Source organism: Aegilops tauschii, chromosome 6, assembly GCF_002575655.3.
Source record: "Aegilops tauschii subsp. strangulata cultivar AL8/78 chromosome 6, Aet v6.0, whole genome shotgun sequence".
NCBI classification, from domain to species: Eukaryota; Viridiplantae; Streptophyta; class Magnoliopsida; order Poales; family Poaceae; genus Aegilops; species Aegilops tauschii.
In genome coordinates this window covers 79,410,044-79,436,041 of record NC_053040.3, presented here as the reverse complement: position 1 = coordinate 79,436,041, position 25,998 = coordinate 79,410,044, and the positions used below count along the sequence as shown (strand labels likewise).

Sequence of the window (25,998 nt, the reverse complement as noted above, 5' to 3'; positions counted from 1 at the left end):
GAGTTACGGAATTACTTATTCAGGGCATCCTGCTGTGCTAGAAGGATATAGTGATTCAAATTGGATCTCCGATGTTGATGTACTTTACGCAACAAGTGGGTATGTATTTACTCATGGTGGTGGCGCAGTGTCATGGAGGTCTTGCAAGCAAACCATATTGACGAGGTCAACTATGGAAGCAGAATTAACTGCTTTGGACACAGCTACTGTTGAGGCAGAATGGCTGCGTGAGCTCTTGATGGACTTGCCGGTTGTTGAAAAACCTGTACCGGCTATTCTTATGAATTGTGATAACCAAACGGTTATCGCTAAAGTGAACAATTCTAAAGATAATGCAAAGTCATCAAGACACGTGAAAAGACGTTTGAAGTCTGTCAGGAAGTTGAGAAACTCCGGAGTAATAACTGTTACGTATATACAAACAGACAAAAACCTGGCAGATCCCTTTACAAAGGGACTATCACGAAATGTGATAGATATTGCATCGAGGGAGATGGGTATGAGACCCATAGATGTTACACCATAGTAGTAACCCAACCTTTGTGATCGGAGATCCCGTGAATTAGGATCTGGGAAGAACAAGCTATTGGTTAACTGAGGAGAGTAATAACTTATGATTGTCTCCAAGTGAAGATGCAAAACTCTCAGAGCTGTAAGGCTCAGATCTGTAAGGCAGGTTGGCAACGTGGTCTACTCCATCCCAAACGCCGGCGTGCATCGGCGCGTGGGAGAGCAGGTCTCCGGAACCGTTCGTCTTTGCGATCCTGCACCGGGAGAGGACGAATTAGGTTTTTGGGAAGCGCTGTGCGCGACTGCTCAAATTCGTCATCACGGGTCGTCTTCCGTCCAAGTCGGGCGGTGCTACTCATCGTCGTATTCATCGCCGTCAGCAGCAGATCGTCGCCAACATCGTCATCAACACTGTCGCACCCATAATAGCTAACGATCAGTACGTCCAACATCCTCTGTTCATGTCTGTTTCTACAGCTATTGTTACGTGTTTGCTGCTGTTATGCATGTCTTGTTGTTCTTCTAGTTTGCTAGATTATTGCATGCTAGTATCTCTTCTAGTCATGAATTATTTACTGGAATTAATCATGAAATAGAGATAGAGATAGCGTAGTAGAGATAGAGATAGAGATATAGTAGTAGAGATAGAGATAGAAGAGATACAGTGGTAGAGATAGAGTTAATCAGTACTAAGGAATAGGAGGAGTACAATGTTTTCTCACAAATTATCTTTGGGCAGATATTATGGCAATAGGAAATTTGGTGCTTCTTACCGACCACTATTTATGTTCCACTATTAAGGAATGGTCGAGCGGTATAAATAGGCACCTAGACCCTTCCGTCTTCCTCGCCCAACGAAATTTAGTTCATAGTGATCTAGACATGGCGATCAAGCTTATAGCAATAACCTTTTTCTTGCTCCTCCTGGCCTTCGCCGAGTCCAGCGACAAGGGTGAACCTCCATCTTCTTGTAAGTACTAGTGCTATCTTTACCAACTTGATGAAGTGTCAAGTCTGAATCACCTCATATAGTTTGTTATTTCCTTCAGAAAAAGACGGTTTTGGTGAAAGTGCGTATGCGGTACACTGGGATCCTCCTTCAAGTAAGTACTTGTACTATTGTAACACCCTGAGGATCATGCTACAGTAACTCTAGATGATTAAGCTAATCATGTTGCTAAACAGGGCATGATCACATTTGGAATCACATTTCTTTTCAAACTCCTAATTCAAACTTCAATTAAAATTAAAGTGAAAAATAAAAGTTTTCAAAAATTTAAACAAAAATGTTCGATGGGTGCTAAATAATACACTGGTAATTATGGTGGAGAAAACACATTTTTATAAAATACCTAAATACTTTTAAATGAAATAAAACAGAAAAGAAAATAAACAAATAAAAAGAAAATGCAAAAGAACACAGACAAAGAAAAAGAAAAAGGAGAAGACCCCCCCCCCCACAGCACCCCTGGCCCAACTGGGCCGACCCCCGGCCCAGCCCACCTCTCCCACTCGCCCCCCTTCCCTGTTCCCCCGACCGGGGTCGGAACAGGGGCAGTCCCCGCCGCACCCCCTCGCCGGCGACGGGGAGGATAAGGACGCCAGCTCCCCCCCGCCTCCTCGGGCCCCTCTCCCACTCACCCCCGCTCACCTCTCGGCCCCTGCGCCTCTCTCTTTCCCCCCCAGATCCGCGCCGCTCTTCCTTCCCCACGCCCGACGCGGTCGCCGCCGTTCCCGTCGTTCACACGGCCACCGTGCCCACCTCGCCGCCCCACGTTGTCTCCAAGGACCGCCGTCGCCCGCTGCTTCGTCTGGTGCAGCCCGTTGGAGACCGGAGCCCCTACAACGAGCACACCGAGCTCGTCTTCAACTTCGGACGCCGGCGACCCCCTTCTTCCCCGGCGCCGACCTGCTGCTCCTAAGCCTCTCACCGGCCTCCGTGTGCCGCGCGGTGAGCCTCTCCCCCCTCCTCCCCTGTCCTTTCTCTCTCGCGCGCCCCCTAGCTGCTTCCCCACGCGCGCCCGAACGCCGCGCCGCGGAGCTCGCCGCCGGCAAGGCTCCGGTGACCAATTGTTCATGGGCGTAGGCCCATTAGCTCGACCGCATCGTGCCGCACCCGCCTAGCTAGTTAGTTCGGCCGCTCGCGCGCTCTAACGCTGCACCGCCCCAGCCCGAAGCACCTCGCCGCCGGCGAGCTCGAAGCGCTCGCCCCCGCCCGTTCCAGCCACTCCGGCCACCACCGTTGGACGCACGGCGCCGAGCCGCGTCGAACGCGCCCAGCCACAACCCCGCAGACCCCCTGTGCGCGAAACCCGCGCCCCTCCCGAGCCGCGCCGCCGCGTTTGGCTCGTCGGAGTCGCTCCGGCGCCGGCCGCCGACGTGGCTGGCCTGGGGCCACCCCAGTGCCACTGCCAGTGGGCCCCATGGGCCCCGTTGACTGGGTCAACCCAGTCAACGTGCTGACTGGGCAGGCCTAGCCACTGACATGTGGGCCCCTCCTTCTGTTAATTAGTCTAGCAATTATTTTATAAATAAAAATAATTATATTAACTAATCACTCACTGACATATGGGGCCCACCCCTCTAATTAGACTGTTAGTTTAGTTTAAATTACTGTTAGACTAACAGAGGCTGACATGTGGGTCCCACTGGACCCACCTGTCTGGTTTGACTGGTCAGCCGACCTGTTGACCTGCTGACATCAGCATTACCTCATGCTGACGTCATAATTCATTTTTTTGCTTAATTCAAATAATTCCAGAAATTCAAATAAACTTTGAAAATTCATATCTTTTAAACCGTAACTCGGATGAAAATGTTTTCTATATGAAAGTTGCTCAGAACGACGAGACGAATCCGAATACGCAGTCCGTTCGTCCACCACACCTCCCTAACCTATCGAACTAGCAACTTTCCCCCTCCGGTCCGTCTGTCCGAAAACGCGAAACATCGGGAATACCTCCCGGATGTTCCCCCCCTTCGCCGGTACCACCTACTGTCGCATTAGGACACACCTAGCACCGCTCATTTTCATGTCACGCATCGTCATGCTTATGTTTGCATTGTATTTACTGTTTCTTCCCCCCTCTTCTCTCCGGTAGACTACGAGACCGACACTGCTGCTGCCCAGTTCGACTACGGAGTCGACGACCCCTCCTACTTGCCAGAGCAACCAGGCAAGCCCCCCCCTTGATCACCAGATATCGCCTATTCTTCTCTATACTGCTTGCATTAGAGTAGTGTAGCATGTTACTGCTTTCGATATCCTATCCTGATGCATAGCCTATCCTTGCTACTACTGTTGTTACCTTTACCTGCAATCCTACATGCTTAGTATAGGATGCTAGTTTTCCATCAGTGGCCCTACATTCTTGTCCGTCTGTTGTGCTATACTATCGGGCCGTGATCACCTGGGCGGTGATCACGGGTATATACTTATATACTATATACATGACACATGTGATGACTAAAGTCGGGTCGGCTCGTAGGAGTACCCGCGAGTGGATCTTGGTGGCGAAGCGACAGGGCAGGTTGAGACCGCCTAGGTGAGAGGTGGGCCTGGCCCTGGTCGGCGTTCGCGGTTACTTAACACGCTTAACGAGATCTTGGTATTTGATCTGAGTCTGGCCATTTGGTCTATACGCACTAACCATCTACGTGGGAGTAGTTATGGGTATCCCGACGTCGTGGTATCAGCCGAAGCTCTTTTGACGTCAGCAACTGAGTGGCGCGCGCCGCATTGGACCGTAAGCTCGCGCTTGTATTAAGGGGGCTAGGTCTGCTTCCGGCCGCGTACGCAACGTGGAGGTGTGCATAGGGCGATGGGCCCAGACCCCTGCGCGCATAGGATTAGACCGGCGTGCTGACCTCTCTGTTGAGCCTAGGTGGGGCTGCGACGTGTTGATCTTACGAGGCCGGTCATGACCCAGAAAAGTGTGTCCGGCCAAATGGGATCGAGCGTGTTGGGTTATGTGGTGCACCCCTGCAGGGAAGTTTATCTATTCGAATAGCCATGTCCCTCGGTAAAAGGACGACCCGGAGTTGTACCTTGACCTTATGACAACTAGAACTGGATACTGAATAAAATACACCCTTCCAAGTGCCAGATACAACCCGGTGATCGCTCTCTAACAGGGCGACGAGGAGGGGATCGCCGGGTAGGATTATGCTATGCGATGCTACTTGGAGGACTTCAATCTACTCTCTTCTACCTGCTGCAAGATGGAGATGGCCAGAAGCGTAGTCTTCGACAGGACTAGCTATCCCCCTTTTATTCTGGCATTCTGCAGTTCAGTCCACTGATATGCCCCTTTACACATATACCCATGCATATGTAGTGTAGCTCCTTGCTTGCGAGTACTTTGGATGAGTACTCACGGTTGCTTCTCTCCCTCTTTCCCCCTTTCCTATCTATCTGGTTGTCGCAACCAGATGTTGGAGTCCAGGAGCCAGACGCCACCGTCGACGACGACACCTACGACACCGGAGGTGCCTACTACTACGTGCAGGCCGCTGACGACGACCGGGAGTAGTTAGGAGGATCCCTGGCAGGAGGCCTGCGCCTCGTTCGATCTGTACCCCAGTTTGTGCTAGCCATCTTAAGGCAAACTTGTTAACTTATGTCTGTACTCAGATATTGTTGCTTCCGCTGACTCGTCTGTGATCGAGCACTTGTATTCGAGCCCTCGAGGCCCCTGGCTTGTATTATGATGCTTGTATGACTTATTTATGTTGTAGAGTTGTGTTGTGATATCTTCCCGTGAGTCCCTGACCTTGATCGTACACATTTGCATGCATGATTAGTGTATGGTCAAATCGGGGGCGTCACAAGTTGGTATCAGAGCCGACTGCCTGTAGGAATCCCCCTTTCCACACTCCTTGGCCGAAGTCGAGTCTAGACATTACAAAACTTTTACTAACATGGCTGTGTGTCTTACGGGCCCACGTCGCCATTGGGTGGTACTAGTATCTTTTACTCCTCGACCTTTACTCTGGGACTCTGAACTCTCTTCTACTCGGGTTAAACGAATTTACTAACTTTAACACTAGGATCCCGTGACCGCATTCACCCCAAAGTTGGATAAGCCATAGTTGTTTCTTAGAATAGTATTTTGAACAATTCACACACTGTCATTTGACTCCTTTGAAACGTCTTTGCTTTCAGATGGAACCCACGAGGCAGGTCGTTCGCCACACGACGGCCATTGGTGCCTCGGGATCACCTGCGGTGCGATCTGAGATGATGACCTATCTGGGTTATCGCTGGCACCCTGAGTACACCGTCTACGAGGAGTACCAGGACTTTAACCAGGAGCAGTACCGTGCCATCGTCCACCTCTACTCTCGGGAGTACGACTCCACTACTGTGCTGCACACCGCACATGGTGTTGGTGTGACCATCGATATGGCTGTCCACGATGCTGCCTATGCTGCTCTGACACGTCTTCGTGGAGAGTATCAGGAGTTGGACACCTCCCCTTTCAGGCACATTGCTATCGCATCTGATGTTGGTGCGGAGGGATACTATACTGCTGCCTACTCCACTGTCACCCGAGAGCCCTTCTACCATCAGCACCTGGTTCTGCATGCTGATGGGCTGGATCGAGCTAACCGAGCTCTTCGCCACGAGATGTACACCACCCGTCAGCACCTTTACCGTGCTCTGACGCTGCTGCACCCCTTTGTCCGATCTGGACAGGTACCGCGTACTGCGATCTACCCAGCCAGGACCGTGATGCCCCACGGTGTCGGTTGGCCAGAGGTGGGAGGCTACTCTCCCGCACTTGGTCCTCTTCTGCCACCTGAGCGTCGGACTCTACACCTGAGTATCCGCGGCCCCCAGTCTGCTGACGTGGAGGGCTATCCGTTGCCTCACTACCAGCTGTCGGGCTACGATTACCTCCACAGTACCTTTTGGGACTGATGTAGGCTTGCTTGCAGTGTTAGATGCATTCGCCGCGAGCCTGTGTGCCGCCTATGATGTTTAGTCTATGTACTGAACTCTGTGTACTGAACTCTATGCATGACCCCTTTTGTAAGCTATGCCGACTACTATGTAGTAGCTATCGTGCTCCTTTCTTTATGCATGTTTCATCATGAATGATTCTTGTCATTGCAAATTTCTCAATGCTGAACTACCCCTGTTATATATCAGCAGGATGGTTAGACCAGGTGGTCGTGGTCGTGGTGGCGATGCCCCACCACCACCTGAGTACATGGCTGGTATGATCCAACAGTTTGAACTGAACCGCCAATTCATGGAAAATATGATGGCTCAGTTTCCTCGCCCCAATATGAACCAGCAGCCAGCTCAAGTGACTCTTCAAGATTTCATACGCCTCAACCCAACCATCTACCGCAGCTCAACTCAGCCCCTGGATGCTGATGACTGGCTCTGTGACATCACCTATGAGATGGAGTCTGCTGATGTAGCCCCTGCCAGCTATGTCACCTTTGCTTCCTTCTTCTTGAAGGGACCCGCAGCTCAATGGTGGAACAGCCACAGGCGTACTCTGCCAGCTGGAACAATCATCACATGGCCAGACTTCCAAGCTGCTTTCCGTGCCCGCTTCATTCCTCAAGGAGTCATGGACCGGAAGAAGCGTGAGTTCTGCAACCTCACCCAAGGCAACAAAACTGTCGAAGCTTATCAGCGGGAGTTTCTGGACTTGTCCCGCTATGCTGAAGAAGACATTGCAACTGATGCACGCAGACAGGAGAAGTTCCGTTATGGCCTTCAAGCTGACATCAAGCTCGCACTTCTAGTGCATGACTTTGCTGATTTCGCCACCTTGGTGAACAAGGCCATCAATGTCGAAACTGGTCTGCAGGAATACCAGAGCTCTCACAGGCGCAACCGTGACACGGGCTCATCTTCGGGCTCGCCCGCACAGAAGCGTAAGATATGGATCCCGAACAGCATGTACCATCCAAATGCATCTGCCCCAAGGCAGACCTATGCTGCACCTCGTCTGCCTCCACCACCCTCTAGGCAGTCAAGACTTCCAGCTCCACCATCCCAAGCTCCTGTTCCCACTCCCAATAATGGTCTGTGCTACAAGTGTGGACAACCAGGTCACCGTGCCAGGGATTGCCATCAGAATCAGAATCAACTTGCCCTCCCAGCAACTGGCCGTGGTAACAATCAGCCCCGCAACAACAATGCTAAGTCTTATGGTCGTGCTCATGCCAACCACGTTGATCTCAACGAAGCTCAAGACCAGCCTGCTACTGTGATGGGTACACTCCTCGTAAATTCAGTACCAGCATCCGTTTTATTCGATACAGGTGCATCGCATTCATTCATGTCAGAAGATTTTGCATACAAGCACGACGTTAAATGTGAGGAGATGAACACCTCTGTATTGGTCAAAACCCCCGTGGGACAGTGTCAAACCTCCTTGGTTGGCATCGATGTCCCCGTGGAAATCGAAGGGCTGGAATTCTATGCCTCTCCCATTATCCTGAAGACGTCTAACATCGACCTCATTTTGGGTATGGATTGGTTGAAAGCGCATACTGCTTCTATAGTTTGCGCCACTAAGACCGTCCATCTGCTACACCCTTCAGATGAAATAGTTGCTTACCAAGCTCATCTGATGCAAAATGCCGAGGCAAGGCTCTATGCATTGAATGCATTGAACGCTGCACCACTCGAGGGCATTGAAAACATTCCCGTCGTGCGTGAATTCCTCGACGTCTTCCCTGAAGAACTTCCAGGGATTCCCCCTGCTAGAGCTGTCGAATTCATCATCGACTTGAAACCAGGCACCACTCCTATAGCCAAGCGACCCTACAAAATGCCGCTGCATGAACTCCTTGAGCTTAAGGAGGAAATCGACAAATCTCTTCGCAAAGGATTCATTCGCCCAAGTTGCTCTCCTTGGGGAGCACCTTCCCTCTTTGTCAAGAAGAAGGATGGGACAAACCGGTTAGTTCAAGACTACCGTCCTATAAACCAAGCTACCATTCAGAATAAATACCCTCTTCCTCGGATCAATGATATGTATGATCAACTGGCGGGTTCGTCAGTGTTCTCTAAGCTCGACTTGAGGTTGGGCTACCATCAGATCCGTGTTCGCGAAGAGGATATCCCAAAGACCGCCTTCGTGACTCGCTATGGTTCATACGAGTACACCGTCATGTCTTTCGGTTTAACCAATGCTCCAGCCACCTTCTCTCGTCTGATGAACTATATATTCATGGATTACCTCGACAAGTTCGTCGTGGTTTATCTGGATGATATCCTGGTATTCTCCAAGAACGAAGAAGAACATGCTGAACATCTTCGACTTGTGCTGGAAAAGCTACGAGAACATCAACTATATGCCAAGTTCTCCAAATGTGAATTCTGGCTACCGGAAGTAACCTATCTTGGGCATGTCATCTCTAAGGATGGTATTACCGTCAACCCCGAGCGAGTTCAGGCTATTCTTGATTGGACTCCTCCCAAGAACGTTAAGCAAGTCAGAAGTTTTCTCGGTCTCGCCAGCTATTGCCGTCGATTCGTCGAGAACTTCTCTAAGATCGCCAGGCCTCTGACTAACCTATTGCATAAGGGTGTCAAGTTCCAATGGACAGACAAGTGTCAGGAAAGTTTCCAGGCACTCAAAGACAAGTTGACTTCTGCTCCAGTTCTAGCTCCACCTGATACTAAGAAGGACTTTGTCATTTACTGCGACGCTTCCCGTCAAGGATTAGGTTGTGTCCTAATGCAAGACCGCAAAGTGATTGCTTATGCCTCTCGGCAATTGCGCCCTCACGAAGAGAACTACCCAGTTCACGACCTCGAACTTGCTGTTGTCATTCATGCGCTGAAGCAGTGGCGACATTACCTTCTCGGTAATCGTTGCGAGATCTTCACTGACCACCAAAGTCTGAAGTATCTGTTTACTCAGCCAGATCTGAACCTCCGTCAACAGAGATGGATGGAGCTTGTTGCATACTTTGACTTGGGTATTTCCTATACGCCAGGCAAGGCTAATGTAATGGCTGATGCCTTGAGCCGCAAGTCTTACTGCAACCACCTCCAAGTTCATAAAGTTCAGCCCTCGCTTGTTGAAGAATTCAGGAAGCTGAACCTCCATATTGTTCCTCCGGGTGCACTCGCTCCCCCTCCTAAGGAGTTTGGCAAGGTGAACCTCCACGTTGTTACCCAGGGTTCCCTCAATACCCTAGTTGCTAAACCAGATCTCGAGGACAGCATCAAAAGGCTACAGAAGTATGACTCTGAAGCCCACAAGATTAAGCGCTACCTCGCAGAAGGAAAGCCCTCATTCTTCACTATTGCTGAAGATGGCACCTTATACTTCAAGGGCCGCCTAGTGGTGCCATGTGCAGAGAAAAACCTGGATATGACACAGGAAGTTATGAAAGAAGCTCATGATACGCCTCTGTGTATCCATCCTGGTAGTACAAAGATGTACCAAGACATCCGTCAGAGATTCTGGTGGTCTAATATGAAGCAAGCCATTGCTCGTTATGTTGCTGAGTGTGACGTTTGCCGTCGTATCAAAGCAGAACATCAAAGGCCTGCTGGAACTCTGCAACCTATCTCTATTCCTGAATGGAAATGGGACCATGTTGAGATGGACTTCGTCACTGGATTTCCCAAATCACAGAAAGGTAATGATGCTATTCTTGTCGTCATTGACCGACTTTCCAAAGTTGCACATTTTCTGGCAGTCAAAGAAACGATCACTGCTAGCCAGTTGGCAACGCTCTATATGTCCAGGATTGTTTCACTCCACGGTATTCCATTGGTTATCAGCTCAGACCGTGGCAGCTTATTCACTTCAAGATTCTGGGCAAGTTTCCAAGAAGCTATGGGAACTCATCTGTCATTCAGTACTGCGTTTCATCCTCAATCGCAAGGACAAGTTGAACGCGTCAATCAAGTTCTCGAAGACATGCTTCGAGCTTGCGTTATTTCCTTCGGCAAGAAATGGGAGGAATCTCTCCCGTATGCTAAGTTCTCTTATAATAATAGCTATCAAGCTAGTCTGAAGATGGCCCCCTTCGAAGTGTTGTATGGACGAAAGTGCCGAACCCCTCTGAACTGGTCAGAAACTGGGGAACGTCCACTCTTCGGTCCGGATATTATCCAAGATGCCGAAGAACAAGTCCGCATTATTCGTGAGAATCTCAAGACTGCTCAGTCACGTCAGAAGAGTCAGTATGACCGTCATCATAAAGACATGGTCTATCAACCTGGCGAAAAGGCTTATCTTCGAGTCACACCTATGAAGGGTGCTCACCGCTTCGGGATCAAGGGCAAACTAGCTCCTCGCTATATTGGCCCATTCACTATTCTCGAAAGGCGTGGAAAAGTGGCATACCAACTGGAGCTACCGCCGAACCTTTCTCAGGTTCACGATGTGTTCCATGTGTCACAGCTCCGCCGTTGCTTCAAGGATCCAATCCGAGCTGTGGATCATGAAGTGCTCGAATTGCAGCAAGACCTCTCCTATAAGGAGCATCCGGTCCGCATTCTCAACCAAGCTGAACGCCGCACATGTCAGAAGGCGATCAAGTTTCTCAAAGTCCAGTGGTCGCACCATTCTGAAGATGAGGCCACTTGGGAACGAGAGGATCGTCTGCGCGAAGAATACCCCGCACTGTTTCCTTCTACCTCCTAAATCTCGGGACGAGATTTCTTGTAGTGGAGGAGATTTGTAACACCCTGAGGATCATGCTACAGTAACTCTCTGTGATTAAGCTAATCATGTTGCTAAACAGGGCATGATCACATTTGGAATCACATTTCTTTTCAAACTCCTAATTCAAACTTCAATTAAAATTAAAGTGGAAAGTAAAAGTTTTCAAAAATTTAAACAAAAATGTTCGATGGGTGCTAAATAATACACTGGTAATTATGGTGGAGAAAACACATTTTTATAAAATACCTAAATACTTTTAAATGAAATAAAACAGAAAAGAAAATAAACAAATAAAAAGAAAATGCAAAAGAACACAGACAAAGAAAAAGAAAAAGGAGAAGCCCCCCCCCCACAGCACCCCTGGCCCAACTGGGCCGACCCCCGGCCCAGCCCACCTCTCCCACTCGCCCCCCTTCCCTGTTCCCCCGACCGGGGTCGGAACAGGGGCAGTCCCCGCCGCACCCCCTCGCCGGCGACGGGGAGGATAAGGACGCCAGCTCCCCCCCGCCTCCTCGGGCCCCTCTCCCACTCACCCCCGCTCACCTCTCGGCCCCTGCGCCTCTCTCTTTCCCCCCCAGATCCGCACCGCTCTTCCTTCCCCACGCCTGACGCGGTCGCCGCCGTTCCCGTTGTTCACACGGCCACCGTGCCCACCTCGCCGCCCCACGTTGTCTTCAAGGACCGCCGTCGCCCGCTGCTTCGTCTGGTGCAGCCCGTTGGAGACCGGAGCCCCTACAACGAGCACACCGAGCTCGTCTTCAACTTCGGACGCCGGCGACCCCCTTCTTCCCCGGCGCCGACCTGCTGCTCCTAAGCCTCTCACCGGCCTCCGTGTGCCGCGCGGTGAGCCTCTCCCCCCTCCTCCCCTGTCCTTTCTCTCTCGCGCGCCCCCTAGCTGCTTCCCCACGCGCGCCCGAACGCCGCGCCGCGAAGCTCGCCGCCGGCAAGGCTCCGGTGACCAATTGGTCATGGGCGTAGGCCCATTAGCTCGACCGCATCGTGCCGCACCCGCCTAGCTAGTTAGTTCGGCCGCTCGCGCGCTCTAACGCTGCACCCGCCCCAGCCCGAAGCACCTCGCCGCCGGCGAGCTCGAAGCGCTCGCCCCCGCCCGTTCCAGCCACTCCGGCCACCACCGTTGGACGCACGGCGCCGAGCCGCGTCGAACGCGCCCAGCCACAACCCCGCAGACCCCCTGTGCGCGAAACCCGCGCCCCTCCCGAGCCGCGCCGCCGCGTTTGGCTCGTCGGAGTCGCTCCGGCGCCGGCCGCCGACGTGGCTGGCCTGGGGCCACCCCGGTGCCACTGCCAGTGGGCCCCGTGGGCCCCGTTGACTGGGTCAACCCAGTCAACGTGCTGACTGGGCAGGCCCAGCCACTGACATGTGGGCCCCTCCTTCTGTTAATTAGTCTAGCAATTATTTTATAAATAAAAATAATTATATTAACTAATCACTCACTGACATATGGGGCCCACCCCTCTAATTAGACTGTTAGTTTAGTTTAAATTACTGTTAGACTAACAGAGGCTGACATGTGGGTCCCACTGGACCCACCTGTCTGGTTTGACTGGTCAGCCGACCTGTTGACCTGCTGACATCAGCATTACCTCATGCTGACGTCATAATTCATTTTTTTGCTTAATTCAAATAATTCCAGAAATTCAAATAAACTTTGAAAATTCATATCTTTTAAACCGTAACTCGGATGAAAATGTTTTCTATATGAAAGTTGCTCAGAACGACGAGACGAATCCGAATACGCAGTCCGTTCGTCCACCACACCTCCCTAACCTATCGAACTAGCAACTTTCCCCCTCCGGTCCGTCTGTCCGAAAACGCGAAACATCGGGAATACCTCCCGGATGTTCCCCCCCCCCCTTCGCCGGTACCACCTACTGTCGCATTAGGACACACCTAGCACCGCTCATTTTCATGTCACGCATCGTCATGCTTATGTTTGCATTGTATTTACTGTTTCTTCCCCCCTCTTCTCTCCGGTAGACTACGAGACCGACACTGCTGCTGCCCAGTTCGACTACGGAGTCGACGACCCCTCCTACTTGCCAGAGCAACCAGGCAAGCCCCCCCCCCCTTGATCACCAGATATCGCCTATTCTTCTCTATACTGCTTGCATTAGAGTAGTGTAGCATGTTACTGCTTTCGATATCCTATCCTGATGCATAGCCTATCCTTGCTACTACTGTTGTTACCTTTACCTGCAATCCTACATGCTTAGTATAGGATGCTAGTTTTCCATCAGTGGCCCTACATTCTTGTCCGTCTGTTGTGCTATACTATCGGGCCGTGATCACCTGGGCGGTGATCACGGGTATATACTTATATACTATATACATGACACATGTGATGACTAAAGTCGGGTCGGCTCGTAGGAGTACCCGCGAGTGGATCTTGGTGGCGAAGCGACAGGGCAGGTTGAGACCGCCTAGGTGAGAGGTGGGCCTGGCCCTGGTCGGCTCTCACGGTTACTTAACACGCTTAACGAGATCTTGGTATTTGATCTGAGTCTGGCCATTTGGTCTATACGCACTAACCATCTACGTGGGAGTAGTTATGGGTATCCCGACGTTGTGGTATCAGCCGAAGCTCTTTTGACGTCAGCAACTGAGTGGCGCGCGCCGCATTGGACCGTAAGCTCGCGCTTGTATTAAGGGGGCTAGGTCTGCTTCCGGCCGCGTACGCAACGTGCAGGTGTGCATAGGGCGATGGGCCCAGACCCCTGCGCGCATAGGATTAGACCGGCATGCTGACCTCTCTGTTGAGCCTAGGTGGGGCTGCGACGTGTTGATCTTACGAGGCCGGGCATGACCCAGAAAAGTGTGTCCGGCCAAATGGGATCGAGCGTGTTGGGTTATGTGGTGCACCCCTGCAGGGAAGTTTATCTATTCGAATAGCCGTGTCCCTCGGTAAAAGGACGACCCGGAGTTGTACCTTGACCTTATGACAACTAGAACTGGATACTGAATAAAATACACCCTTCCAAGTGCCAGATACAACCCGGTGATCGCTCTCTAACAGGGCGACGAGGAGGGGATCGCCGGGTAGGATTATGCTATGCGATGCTACTTGGAGGACTTCAATCTACTCTCTTCTACCTGCTGCAAGATGGAGATGGCCAGAAGCGTAGTCTTCGACAGGACTAGCTATCCCCCTTTTATTCTGGCATTCTGCAGTTCAGTCCACTGATATGCCCCTTTACACATATACCCATGCATATGTAGTGTAGCTCCTTGCTTGCGAGTACTTTGGATGAGTACTCACGGTTGCTTCTCTCCCTCTTTCCCCCTTTCCTATCTATCTGGTTGTCGCAACCAGATGTTGGAGTCCAGGAGCCAGACGCCATCGTCGACGACGACACCTACGACACCGGAGGTGCCTACTACTACGTGCAGGCCGCTGACGACGACCAGGAGTAGTTAGGAGGATCCCTGGCAGGAGGCCTGCGCCTCGTTCGATCTGTACCCCAGTTTGTGCTAGCCTTCTTAAGGCAAACTTGTTTAACTTATGTCTGTACTCAGATATTGTTGCTTCCGCTGACTCGTCTGTGATCGAGCACTTGTATTCGAGCCCTCGAGGCCCCTGGCTTGTATTATGATGCTTGTATGACTTATTTATGTTGTAGAGTTGTGTTGTGATATCTTCCCGTGAGTCCCTGACCTTGATCGTACACATTTGCGTGCATGATTAGTGTACGGTCAAATCGGGGGCGTCACAGCTATCTTACCATGTTAAGAATGTATTAATTCTGAATAAACTCATACTTTGTTATTACCTGCAGAAGAAGGAGGTTTTGGGGCAAGTGCTTATAAGGTGGATTGGAAACCAGAAGATGAACCTTCCAGTAAGTACTTGTGCTACCATACCACATCGAGAATGTGTTAGTACTGAATGAACTCATGGTTTGTTATTTCCTACAGAGGAAAAAGGTTTTGGGGCAAGTGCTTATAAGGTAGATTGGAAATCAGAAGATGCACCTTCTAGTAAGTACTTGTGCTACCTTACCGAGTTGAGAACGTCTTGGTCCTGAACGAACTCATGCTTTGTTATTTCCTGCAGAAGAAGAAAGTTTTGGGGCAAGTGCTTATAAGGTGGATGGGAAACCAAAAGATGCATCTTCCAGTAAGTACTTGTGCTACCATGCCACACTAGTAAGCATGCACGTGCAACGCACGCATTATAATCTGCAATAAAACATCTATTTTGAATCTTATTTCTCTTTTAATGAGTTTTTTTACCGAGCCATTTAAGAAATCAGACACCATTGCACGCCACATCCTCTCCGTGTCTTGTAAATGTTTGGCATATTTCATATTATTTGTAGTCAAAATAGTTCATAACAAACATCAACCACTTTTGATAATAATTGTGGCCATGGTAGTCTTTCTATTCCACCTTAGGGTATCTTTGATCCAGAATATTTTCATTGAAAATTCAGAGGGTTGAATCCAGATGATTTTTTTTCTAGGCACTCTTATTATATGAATGAATTAATCCTATAGAAAAAATCTACAAATTCTTTTGCACTACATTCCTTAGGAAGTTTCATTCCACACTAACCTCTTAGAACGGTCCTTCATTTTTTTTTAATTGTATTCTAACTAAAGTAGCCCGCTCGCAAATTTAATTGAAAATCAAATGAGCAAATGCCACATATGGACCGAGGGAATAAAATTCCAGTATGTTGTTCACATAATGTAAGAAGATCATTTAATTGAAAATCAAATGAGCAAATGCCACATATGAACCCAACGAATAAAATTGCAGTCTGTTGTTCACATACCGTAAGAAGATCATGTGCTGGCATTGAATGAACTAAATTATGCAGTGCATGCAAGGCATTTTGTTTGTTTGTGCATTAGGGAAAGCGAGACTGGTCACGGGCAATGATGGTTGATAGATGCTAAGGGGAAAATAAATCAACAGGTAGAAAGATTAATGGCAAACAATTCTCAATAAAAAATGATAGTAAAATAATTCGAACTTGTTTGTTGGTCCGCATCTATTAAATAGAATTGAAAAGAAAAAAAACTAAACTATGTAAGTTGTGTCTTCCTAAGCATATAGGTAGCTGAAAATGCAGTGAATATATTTTTTTCACAAACGTAGGTTCATAAGAAGACACAAGGCACACATACTTCCTATATTCCAAGCAGATAAGGCATAAAGTTTCTTTGGATAACTAATCTTGTCTCACGATTGATATAGTGTCAAGCATTCAGTGCAATCGTCTCATGCCCATTCAAACAATTGTTCTATAGGTCTTTGCACATGATGACTGTCTCATGTGAAATTACATTAAGTTTGCCTAGAGACCATAAAAACTTGCCAACTATGAATGATCCATAAACAAATACATGCATGGAGTGGTAGAATTGTATGATAGATACACACATCTTTGTATAACTGTTCTCTGCATGCATGCATACATATTGTTCTGAGTGTTGATGGTTCTGAAGAAATCTGTACCTGAACATCCATGCTGATGGTCATGTAGAAATCCCATATAGCCGCAGAACTTATCATGCAAAATTCAAAAAGGGGCAGCTCCTCACCTACACGCTGGCATGCTGATAGATCCCATATAGATGCAAAACTTGTCATGCTGATAAATCCCATATTTCTCTTTCTTAACATATACATTGCTTCTCTGTTTCTTGAACACACAAAATGTATCATTATATTTACAAATACGAAACTGAACCAATCACTGACTGCAAGCACTCCTCAAATCTGGATATTACATAATTCTGAAGATAAATTTCTCAAGTTTACAAAAATTTCAGAGAGAGAGAGAGAGAGAGAGAGAGAGAGAGAGAGAGAGAGAATCCAGTCCTTGTTGTTGCTTGAAGTGCTGAAGAGGAGCAGCAGTGGGGTAGCAGGGAGAAAAGAAGCAGCAACAGGTTGGGGTTCAGAGAAGCACATCAAAGGGAGATTCAGAGAGGAGTAGATGGGAAGGAGCAACAGCGGAGAGCAAAAAGATATTAGGATTAGCAAGGGGCAACAAGATTAGAGGAGCAGCAGTATAGAGAGTAAGGAGAAGAGAGGATACATGAATTTGTCTCTTCTTTCTCCCTCTTGTTTCTCTTTCTTTTTCCTCTACAGAGAGTCGCGGCCCTTGTGGAATCGCCAGATCCGCCTGCATCCGATCCATTCCCAGCGCCGCTGACCCTCGCGAGCTGCTCCTCGTCCTCCTGCATCGACCCGAGCATCCATGGGCGGCTGCTGCGTCTGCAATGACCGCGGGCGAGCGCGCGCGTCCGACGCATCCGGCGGCGCCGCCGGCAACGACCTCTTCCTCCGCGTCTCCCCTCATGCTCCTCATCTCGTCCGGCCAGCGTGCCGCCCGCGCCCGTCATGTTGCTCCCTGCCTCGCCGGACGGCCATCGCGACGTCACTGCCCGAGCGCCAACTCACACGCTAGCGGTGGCACGTCCTCCGGTGAGCGTCTCGTCTCCCGCTTGCAAGCTCCAGCTGCTGCCTCCCCTGGCGTTCTGCATCGAGCAGCCGCGCCGTCCCCAACCGCTTGAGCCGCCGCGTTGACCCTGCTCCACCTCGCCGTGTGGCAGCAGCCGTCCCCGCCGCCGGCAAGGGTGCCGCCCCTTACCCGAGCACATGGCCTGGCGAGGCGTCCTTCATCCTCCGTAACAACAAACGCATACAGACTATGGAGGCGTTGATTGGGTGAGGAATTGATGCGGGAATAGCCGGTTTGCATCATTGCATGGATCACATATGCCTGGTTCCAAGCATTAGCTATAATGACATCGCTGTCAATTAGGGATTGATTGTTGATTTCTTTTCTTGTAAATAACGCTTGCTCTCTTCTTCTATATAGGTATGGTACGCCTTTAGCATACTTTTAAAAAAAATTGTTGATTTCTTTATCTATTTGGAAGAGAGATTTCTGGTTGAGAGAAAACTTACGGAGGGGAAGTTTCGTCTGCCGGTGGAGTGGTGGTCAGCCTATTATAATGGCCAGTACTGGGCGCCGGCCGGCGCGCCGGCGAAAGTTTCGGCCAGTCAAGCCCCAGTCGTTCGATTTACTCAATAATAACCGTCCAGATTGCATCTTCTCCCTTGCGTGCAGGTCAAAGCCTCCTCCTTCCTCGCGTACGGGCTGCGCTCGACGCAAACGCATCCTCCACCATGGCGCCTCTTTCTCTTACCCGACCCTCGCGAAAAAACACCCGCCTCCCATGTCTACCCTCCCACGAAGGACGCCGCTCCTCGCTCGCCTCGCCGTCGACGTGCTGGCAACCACGCCGCCGCTGTTGAAGCTGCATCTCGTGGGTGTTTTGCGGCCCTCGTCGTCATTGGTTGCAACATGGCGTTGCTCCGTGGTCGCACCCTCCGCTGTCGTTTGGTAGCAGCCTCGCCATTGCAGCCTGCAACCTCGCCGTCAACCCGTCGTAGCCTCGCCGTCATAGCCATTGCTGGCTCTAGCTTGAAGCTTTTTTCATGGTCGCTTGAAGCTTTTTTCGTACCTGCTTCCAGCTTTTCCATGAGGGTTGAAGCTTTTCTGTCATGTCTGTTGAAGCTTTTTTATCCATCGGTTGTAACTTATACTAGGCCGGTTGAAGCTTTTTTCCATGTCCGTTTGCACCAATTCGCCACCGTTGCCGTCGCAGGTCGCGGTCTCCCCCCACATATGATGGATGTAGCAAAAATCCCGCCAGTAGTAGCAAAATCTTAGGACGGTTGCAACAAAAAAGCCACTGGCCTAGTAGGTCGCAGACCCACCGTGATGAATGTAGCAAATCCGTCGCCGGTAGTAGCAAAAAAATATGACGGTTGCAGCTTCTGGCTCAGCTGGTTGTAGCTTTCAGGGGGGAGGTCGTCGTTGGAGTGGAGCTAGATGGATGGACAGAGTGCGCCATGAGGACGAGGGGTAGGTGACACACGCCATGGCGCGTCTTCTCCAGCACCGATGGGGCCGTCCCATGTCGCTGGCCAAGGTCGTTGCAGCTCCGGCACCCCGCGGTTGTAGCATCTGCCAACGTCGTTCCAGCATCCCGTCGCTGCCGGTCTCCAGGATCCTGTCACCGCCAGTCTCCAGCACCCCGTCGCAGGACGCCATGGCCGTCGGTTGGTGGCGTCGTCGCCAAGGCTTGGATTGGATTGAGAAAGGAGAGAGCCAGGAGTGAGGAACGAATGGATGGGAACGAGTGCATCGCGTGAAGTTGTTTGCACGGGCCTGTGTGTTAGTGCGTTACGTGACGAAGCGGCCAGCCGAAGTTTCAGCCGGCGCACCGTTTTCAAACGTTTCCCTATTATAATTGCTAACTGCACCCCTGATAACTCATTAGATTAATCCAATCAGTTAGATTACATTGATTTAGATAATTAGACGGTGCTAATTAACCGGTGTACACTTAACGGGTGCATGTAAAAAAGTTCTTGTTTGATTGTTTAATAGTAGTGGAGATGGTGCTAATTAACCGGTGTACACTTAACGGGGTGCATGTAAAAAAGTTTTTGTTTGATTGTTTAGTAGTAGTGGAGATGAAGAAGTGGAGAAAACACACACACATTCAAGGGCATTCAGGTAGGTAGTGATGGTTAATTCCTCCCCGCAAAAAAAAAAGTGATGGTTAATTCCCGGACATTGCATGTCAGGCGAGATTATCGCACTAGGCAGCATGCACTCTGTGTGTGGGGGGTTAATCCGCTTATTATGGGCTGGTGATTAAAGCGCGTGATTTGGGGGATATTATTGCTGTTAAAAAAGGGCAAGGAGCATTCGTGGGGAGATATTATTCCAGTTAAAATATAACCATTTTCTATCCTTATGGTTTGTTTCCAAACCACAGCGTAGGTAGTAAATAAATAGAGAAAATTGCGGATTGTTTGCTACCACCGCTTTTTTCCCACTACAAATAGGCGCCTAGACCATCTCTTCTTCCTCGCCAAACAGAATTCAATTTCGTAGTTGATCTAGACATGGCGACCAAGCTTACGGCAATAGCCTTTTTCCTGCTCCTGCTCACCTTTGGTGAGTCCAGCAACAGGGTTGAACCTCCATCTTCTCGTAAGTACCAGTGCTAGATTTACCAAGTTGAGACTATTTCAAGTCTGAATCACCTCATATAGTTTGTTATCTCCCGCAGAAGAGAACACTTTTGATACGAGTGCTTATGCGGTTCGTTGGGACCCAGATCATGCACCATCTGGTAAGGACGACTTGTGCTACCTTATCAAGTACTCCCTCTGTTCGGAATTACTTGTCGCAGAAATGGATGTATCTAGACGTATTTTAGTTCTAGATACATCCACTTCCGAGACAAGTAATTCCGAACGGAGGGAGTAGCAGAATGTGTCAACTAACATGCATTTTGTTATTTTCTATAGAAGAAAAAGGTTTTGGTGAAAGTTCTTATGCGGTACATTGGGATCCAGATCACTCACCTTCAAGTAAGTACCTATGCTATCTGTACAAGTCGAGAATCTGTTGATTTAGAATCAACTTATATTTTGTTATTTCCTATAGAAGAAAATGGATTCGGTGAAAGTGCTTATGCGGTACATTGGGATCCCGATCACGCCCCTTCAAGTAAGTACCTATGCTATCTGAACCAAGTTGCAAATGTGTTAATTGAGAATCAACTCATAGTTTGTTATTTTCTGTAGAAGAAAACGGGTTCGGTGAAAGTGCTTATGCGGTACATTGGGATCCAGATCACGCCCCTTCAAGTAAGTACCTACATAAATGCTATCTGTACCAAGTCGAGGATTATTGTGAATGAACTTTTTCTTTTTTTGAACATTTATTATTAATGAACTTGGTAGAGTAATTAGGTGCAAGCTAGCTGGCTGGTGTGTAGTAGTACTAGCTAGTTGGCTTTGAGGTATGTTTTGCTCGTGTCAGGTTCAAATTGAATAGAGTTTGTACTAGTAGATGCCAACTCCGGTCAGGTTTTGTTAAGACATGTCCAACACTAGTAGGCTACGTGTGTCTATAGCTTGATGCGTCTAGGTATTCTTACACGCCCCATTCCCAGTAGGACTAAGTCTGTGTGGTCCTAGACTTTAATCGTTGAGAACAAAAAGAAGAAATAAATAGAAACTTTAGGGTGCGAGACGTACCCTTGGCCAAAGTTTTTGTGTGCATGTGCAATTTTATTTGACCGATCCTATGGTTGAAACTCAATAGAAATCATATGTTATTTCCTGCATAAGAAAACGGGTTTGGTGAAAGTGCTTATGCGGTACATTGGGATCCAGATCATGCCCCTTCAAGTAAGTACTAACGCAAGCTGTACCAAGTTGAGATCGTGTGAAGTCTGAATCACCTCATAGCTTTTTATTTCCTGCAGAAGAAAATGGTTTCGATGAGAGTGCTTATGCGGTACATTGGGATCCAGATCATTTACCTTCAAGTAAGTAACCTATATCTGTACAAGTCGAGCATGTGTTAATTGTATGAATCAACTCATAGTTTGTTATTTCACGCAGAAGGAAATGGGTTTGCTGAAAGTGCTTATGCGGTACATTGGGATCCAGATCGTGCCCCTTCAAGTAAGTACTGGTACTACTTTATCAAGTTTTGAATATGGTAAGTCTGAATCATATATCACATGTGTTATTTCCTCTAGAAGACAAGGGTTTTGGTGAAAGTGCGTATGCAGTACATTGGGATCCAGATCATGCACCTTCAAGTATGTACTTGTACTACCTTCTCAAGTTTTGAATATGGCATGTCTGAATCATATATCATATATGTGTTATTTCCTATAGAAGACAAGGGTTTCGGTGAAAGTGCTTATGCAGTACATTGGGATCCAGATCATGCACCTTCAAGTAAGTACTAATCTAATGCAATCTTTACCAATTCAAGATGGTGTCAACTGTGAATCAACACATGGTTTATATTATTTTTCTGTAGAAGAAAATGGTTTTGGTGCAAGTGCTTATGCGGTACATTGGGATCCAGATCACTCACCTTCAAGTAAGTACCTATGCTATCTGAACCAAGTCGCAAAAGTGTTAGTTGTGAATGAACTCATAGTTTGTTATTTTCTGCAGAAGAAAATGGTTTTGATGCAAGTTCTTATGCGGTACATTGGGATCCAGATCATGCTCCTTCTCGTAAGTACTAGTACTAGCTTTACCAAGTTGAGATTGGGTGAAGCCTGAATCACCTCATGTAGCTTGTTATTTCCTGCAGAACAAAACGGTTTTGATGAGGGTTCTTATGCGGTGCACTGGGATCCAGATCATTCACCTTCAAGTAAGTACCTATGCTATGTGTACAACTTGAGCACGTGTTAATTGTGAATCAACTCGAGCATGATTCATAGTTTGTTTTATTTCCTGCAGAAGGAAATCGGTTTGGTGAAAGTGCTTATGCGGTGCATTGGGATCCAGATCGTGCCCCTTCAAGTAAGTACTTACGCTACCTTATCAAGTTTTGCATATGGCAAGTCTGAATCATATATCACATATGTGTTATTTCATGTAGAAGACAAGGGTTTTGGTGAAAGTGCTTATGCAGTACATTGGGATCCAGATCATGCCCCTTCAAGTAAGTACTTATGCAATCTTTGTCAATTCAAGATTGTGTCAATTGTGAATCAACTCATCGTTTATTATTTTCTATAGAAGAAAATGGTTTTGGTGCAAGTGCTTATGCAGTACATTGGGATCCAGATCACTCACCTTCAAGTAAGTGCCTATGCTATCTGAAGCAAGTCGCAAAAATGTTAGTTGTGAATAAACTATAGTTTGTTATTTTCTGCAGAAGAAAATGGTTTTGGTGCAAGTGCTTATGCGGTACATTGGGATCCAGATCACTCACCGTCAAGTAAGCACATGTGCTACCCTTACCAAACTTAATGTGTTCGAACTGAATCATCTCACCTTGTTTTATTTCCTAGAAAATGGTTTTGGTGATAGTGCTTATGCGGTACATTGGGATCCAGACCATGAACATTCAAGTAAGCACTGTGCTACCTAACCAATTTTAGCAAGTGTTCTGGCCGGATAAAAGCTATTAGTTTGTTTATATATGTATTGAATCTCCTAAATTAACTTTTGGATGTCGAATTTTTGATAAACTGATATTATTTTTTAATTTATAACTATGCAGCTTCTGCTGTTCCTGAAGCACAAGCCAAACGCCACCAGATCAAAGTTCAGACTGGCATGTTGTTCTTGAAGAAGAATCTGCGCGTTGGCACTGTACTGCCGCAAGGAACCATGTTTGCACGAGGCGGTTCACCAAAGTCTGTCAATTCTTTCTTTACTCCGTTGGAGTCAAAGTACTTGGCAACCATCCTTTCACATTACAAGATATCTCACAGCTCGATAAAGGCCCAGCAGGTAGCTGACACCCTTCGTTCATGTGGCAAACCGGCTGACAAGGAGGAGCCTCACATGTGCTTCTCATCTTGTGAAGCAATGGCCAGGTTCGCTACCAAAGCTTTGGGAGTCAGCGGTGCACGAGCAGCCATTACAAGAATTCATGGGCATGAGACCCCCAACACCATGTATGTTGTGGCACAGATCGCCCAATTCAGCAATAATTCGGTCCCATGCCACCCTATGGATTTCCCCTATGAGGTTTTTTATTGCCATAGGCCAAGAGAGGTGCAGTCTTTGACGGTGCAACTCAAAGGCTTGAAAGATGGAACACCAGGCGTGACGGCAACAGCCATGTGCCACATGAACACATCTGATTGGGACCAGCAGTACTTTGAGCTGTTAGGCGGAGAGCGTGGTGAACCTATTTGCCACTACATGCCTACCAATTACATCATGTTCTATTAGATATATTTAAAGTTCGGGCTAAACGATGTAATCATGTTATCTGATCAATAAAGCGTTCTGAGTGGCCGGCTTTTTGTTAAAAATTCCAAATTCTGGGTTAATTACGGGTGATGATGCACTAGAGCATTATTATTTTTGCATGTTCAATAGATAAGCTGTATTACTTCTTGATGATGAAACTATCCTACTCTCAAAAGGGAAAAAAAGGGAACTTTTGAGGAAACATGTTTGGAGAAAATTATTACCACGACAGTCGCAAATTATCTTGTTGTCAAGCAGCCTAGATTTTCTCTCTCTCCATATTGGCCCAAATTACCAGGATGCAAATGCAGTCGACGCGTTTTTTATCCTTGCCCTGATAGGCACTTCTGTGACTTCTGGCTCAGAATTGCAAATGGTCCACACCTCAACAAGCTCAGGTTGATCATGTCCAGCGACCAACCAAGTAACCACCATCAGTCTAGAAGTGTCTCTTCCGTTACAAATCTGAACCCTGGCGGCTAGTGTTTCTTCCGTTATCAACCTGAACCCTAAGTCCTGATGGCTGTATTGCTTAGTGACAGAATATTCCTTCGTGGTCCACTGGACAGAGTTATCTATGAACCGAGCATCCTCGAATAACACAATATCTTATTTCTCATACCGAGTAAGTTGTTCATATGTATGTACTCTACCTCACCGAGACTTCTGCAATATTATTCCTGTTTGTAAAATTCTCCTTTTCTGGAGGTATAATGGACGACGACTATATGTATTGTATATACGACTGAAATGGGTGAGATGTGCAAACACTAAAACAGAGATTCATGTTATCACAGATTATTATATCAAGAGTAATATTGTATTTTTATCACAGGTAATAATACTGTATTTTTATCACAGGTAATAATACTGTATCCAAGAAAAAACAGAGAAAATTAATATTACTGTACTCAAGAATCACAGGTTGCTCTATTTGATGACAATCCATCATTCCGTGGTTTTTATCACCTATAGCAAATAGGTATTTTTATCTCATCATATTTGCGAGTATCACAGAGAACTTCAAGTATTTATAGCAAAACAAGAGATGATATATGGCCAAAACTGGACCGAATGAGATGTCCTTTGGTGAGATCTACTTTCAAACCTGTGATGTACAGAGACCATATGTCACTAGGCAACAAATCAAGTCAAAAAGCTCCCCGTATATATGTATATATGTGTTAATTACCTATCACTCGCGAAGAAAATCAAGTTGTAATCTGCTTTCAGAACCATTTCTTTTATTCAGAACTGCATAAACATTGCACTTATAGAAAATGGTTACTGGAACAAGATACATGTAAAAAATGATTAGTGACATTCAGAAGTGCTCATTGGGCAGGATCGTAAGTGGAAACTGAGGAGATTGCATAAACATGCCTGCAAAAAAAAGTACAGCAACTTTGATATACGTAAGAAATAAACATGTTCTCTGAACTGGAAGAAATGCTTCACTTGGGCTTGGAATAATTCATATATCGGCTATACATGAAACCCATTGGCTATTCGTTGGTATATTTACAGTTCGATTCTTGTCAATCTAATTGCTAGGTATGCATTTCCCAGAAAATGCACAAGTCGCTTTTCTTGTGATGTCTGATGTGTTTCTTGCTCTCTTAGAATTGGAAGATTGGCTGTGTGATCTCAACCCACACCCAAAAGAGGTTGTAAAGGGCGCAGATGATGTACCATTGCCTGCGACCGCAATTGTCGGCAACAAGTTCCAGTTTGAGCGGCTTGGTAATCTCTGAATTGACGTCTCTGTAACATGTTGGCTGTATCTGTTGATGCAACTCGCTGTGCTTGAATGTAATGTAATTTCAGACTACTTTCCTGTGGGCACGGACTGTTACTCTGAGTGACTAATGGGAAGGCTGGACCCAAGTGACTGCTAATTTAGTCTACTGCAGTTTTGATTTACTTTGCTTGGTGATGAACATGGCATTGTATTGTGATGTACTACTATGTTTCAATCCATCTAATTTTGGCAGAATTGTTATTCACAAAGAATGGACTGCAAGTACA

At 47.6% G+C, this 25,998-nt stretch overlaps 1 protein-coding gene and 1 long non-coding RNA gene across 3 annotated transcripts; both read left to right on the top strand.

The window, feature by feature from the left end:
* The first annotated feature begins 1,369 nt into the window (after positions 1–1,369).
* On the top strand, positions 1,370–15,303 carry LOC123494607 (uncharacterized). Its single transcript, XR_012186805.1, has 5 exons — positions 1,370–1,480; positions 1,560–1,613; positions 14,963–15,025; positions 15,102–15,164; positions 15,241–15,303. It is a non-coding gene; the product is annotated as an uncharacterized lncRNA (long non-coding RNA).
* A 4,280-nt stretch (positions 15,304–19,583) lies between these two features.
* Positions 19,584–24,032, top strand: LOC109767049 (uncharacterized). Of its 2 annotated transcripts, none has more exons than XM_045229691.2 (18): positions 19,584–20,212; positions 20,292–20,354; positions 20,533–20,595; positions 20,672–20,734; positions 20,812–20,874; positions 21,498–21,560; positions 21,637–21,699; positions 21,780–21,839; positions 21,919–21,981; positions 22,067–22,129; positions 22,207–22,269; positions 22,349–22,411; positions 22,501–22,563; positions 22,643–22,705; positions 22,783–22,845; positions 22,922–22,984; positions 23,058–23,117; positions 23,270–24,032. In XM_045229691.2, exons 1-18 carry the CDS (start codon positions 20,125–20,127, stop codon positions 23,947–23,949), a joined length of 1,770 nt encoding a protein of 589 aa, XP_045085626.1. In that variant the 5' UTR covers positions 19,584–20,124; the 3' UTR covers positions 23,950–24,032. The 2 variants fall into 2 exon arrangements, with proteins under 2 accessions (XP_045085626.1, XP_045085625.1); XM_045229690.2 differs by having other exon boundaries at positions 21,777–21,839.
* Positions 24,033–25,998: the final 1,966 nt, after the last annotated feature.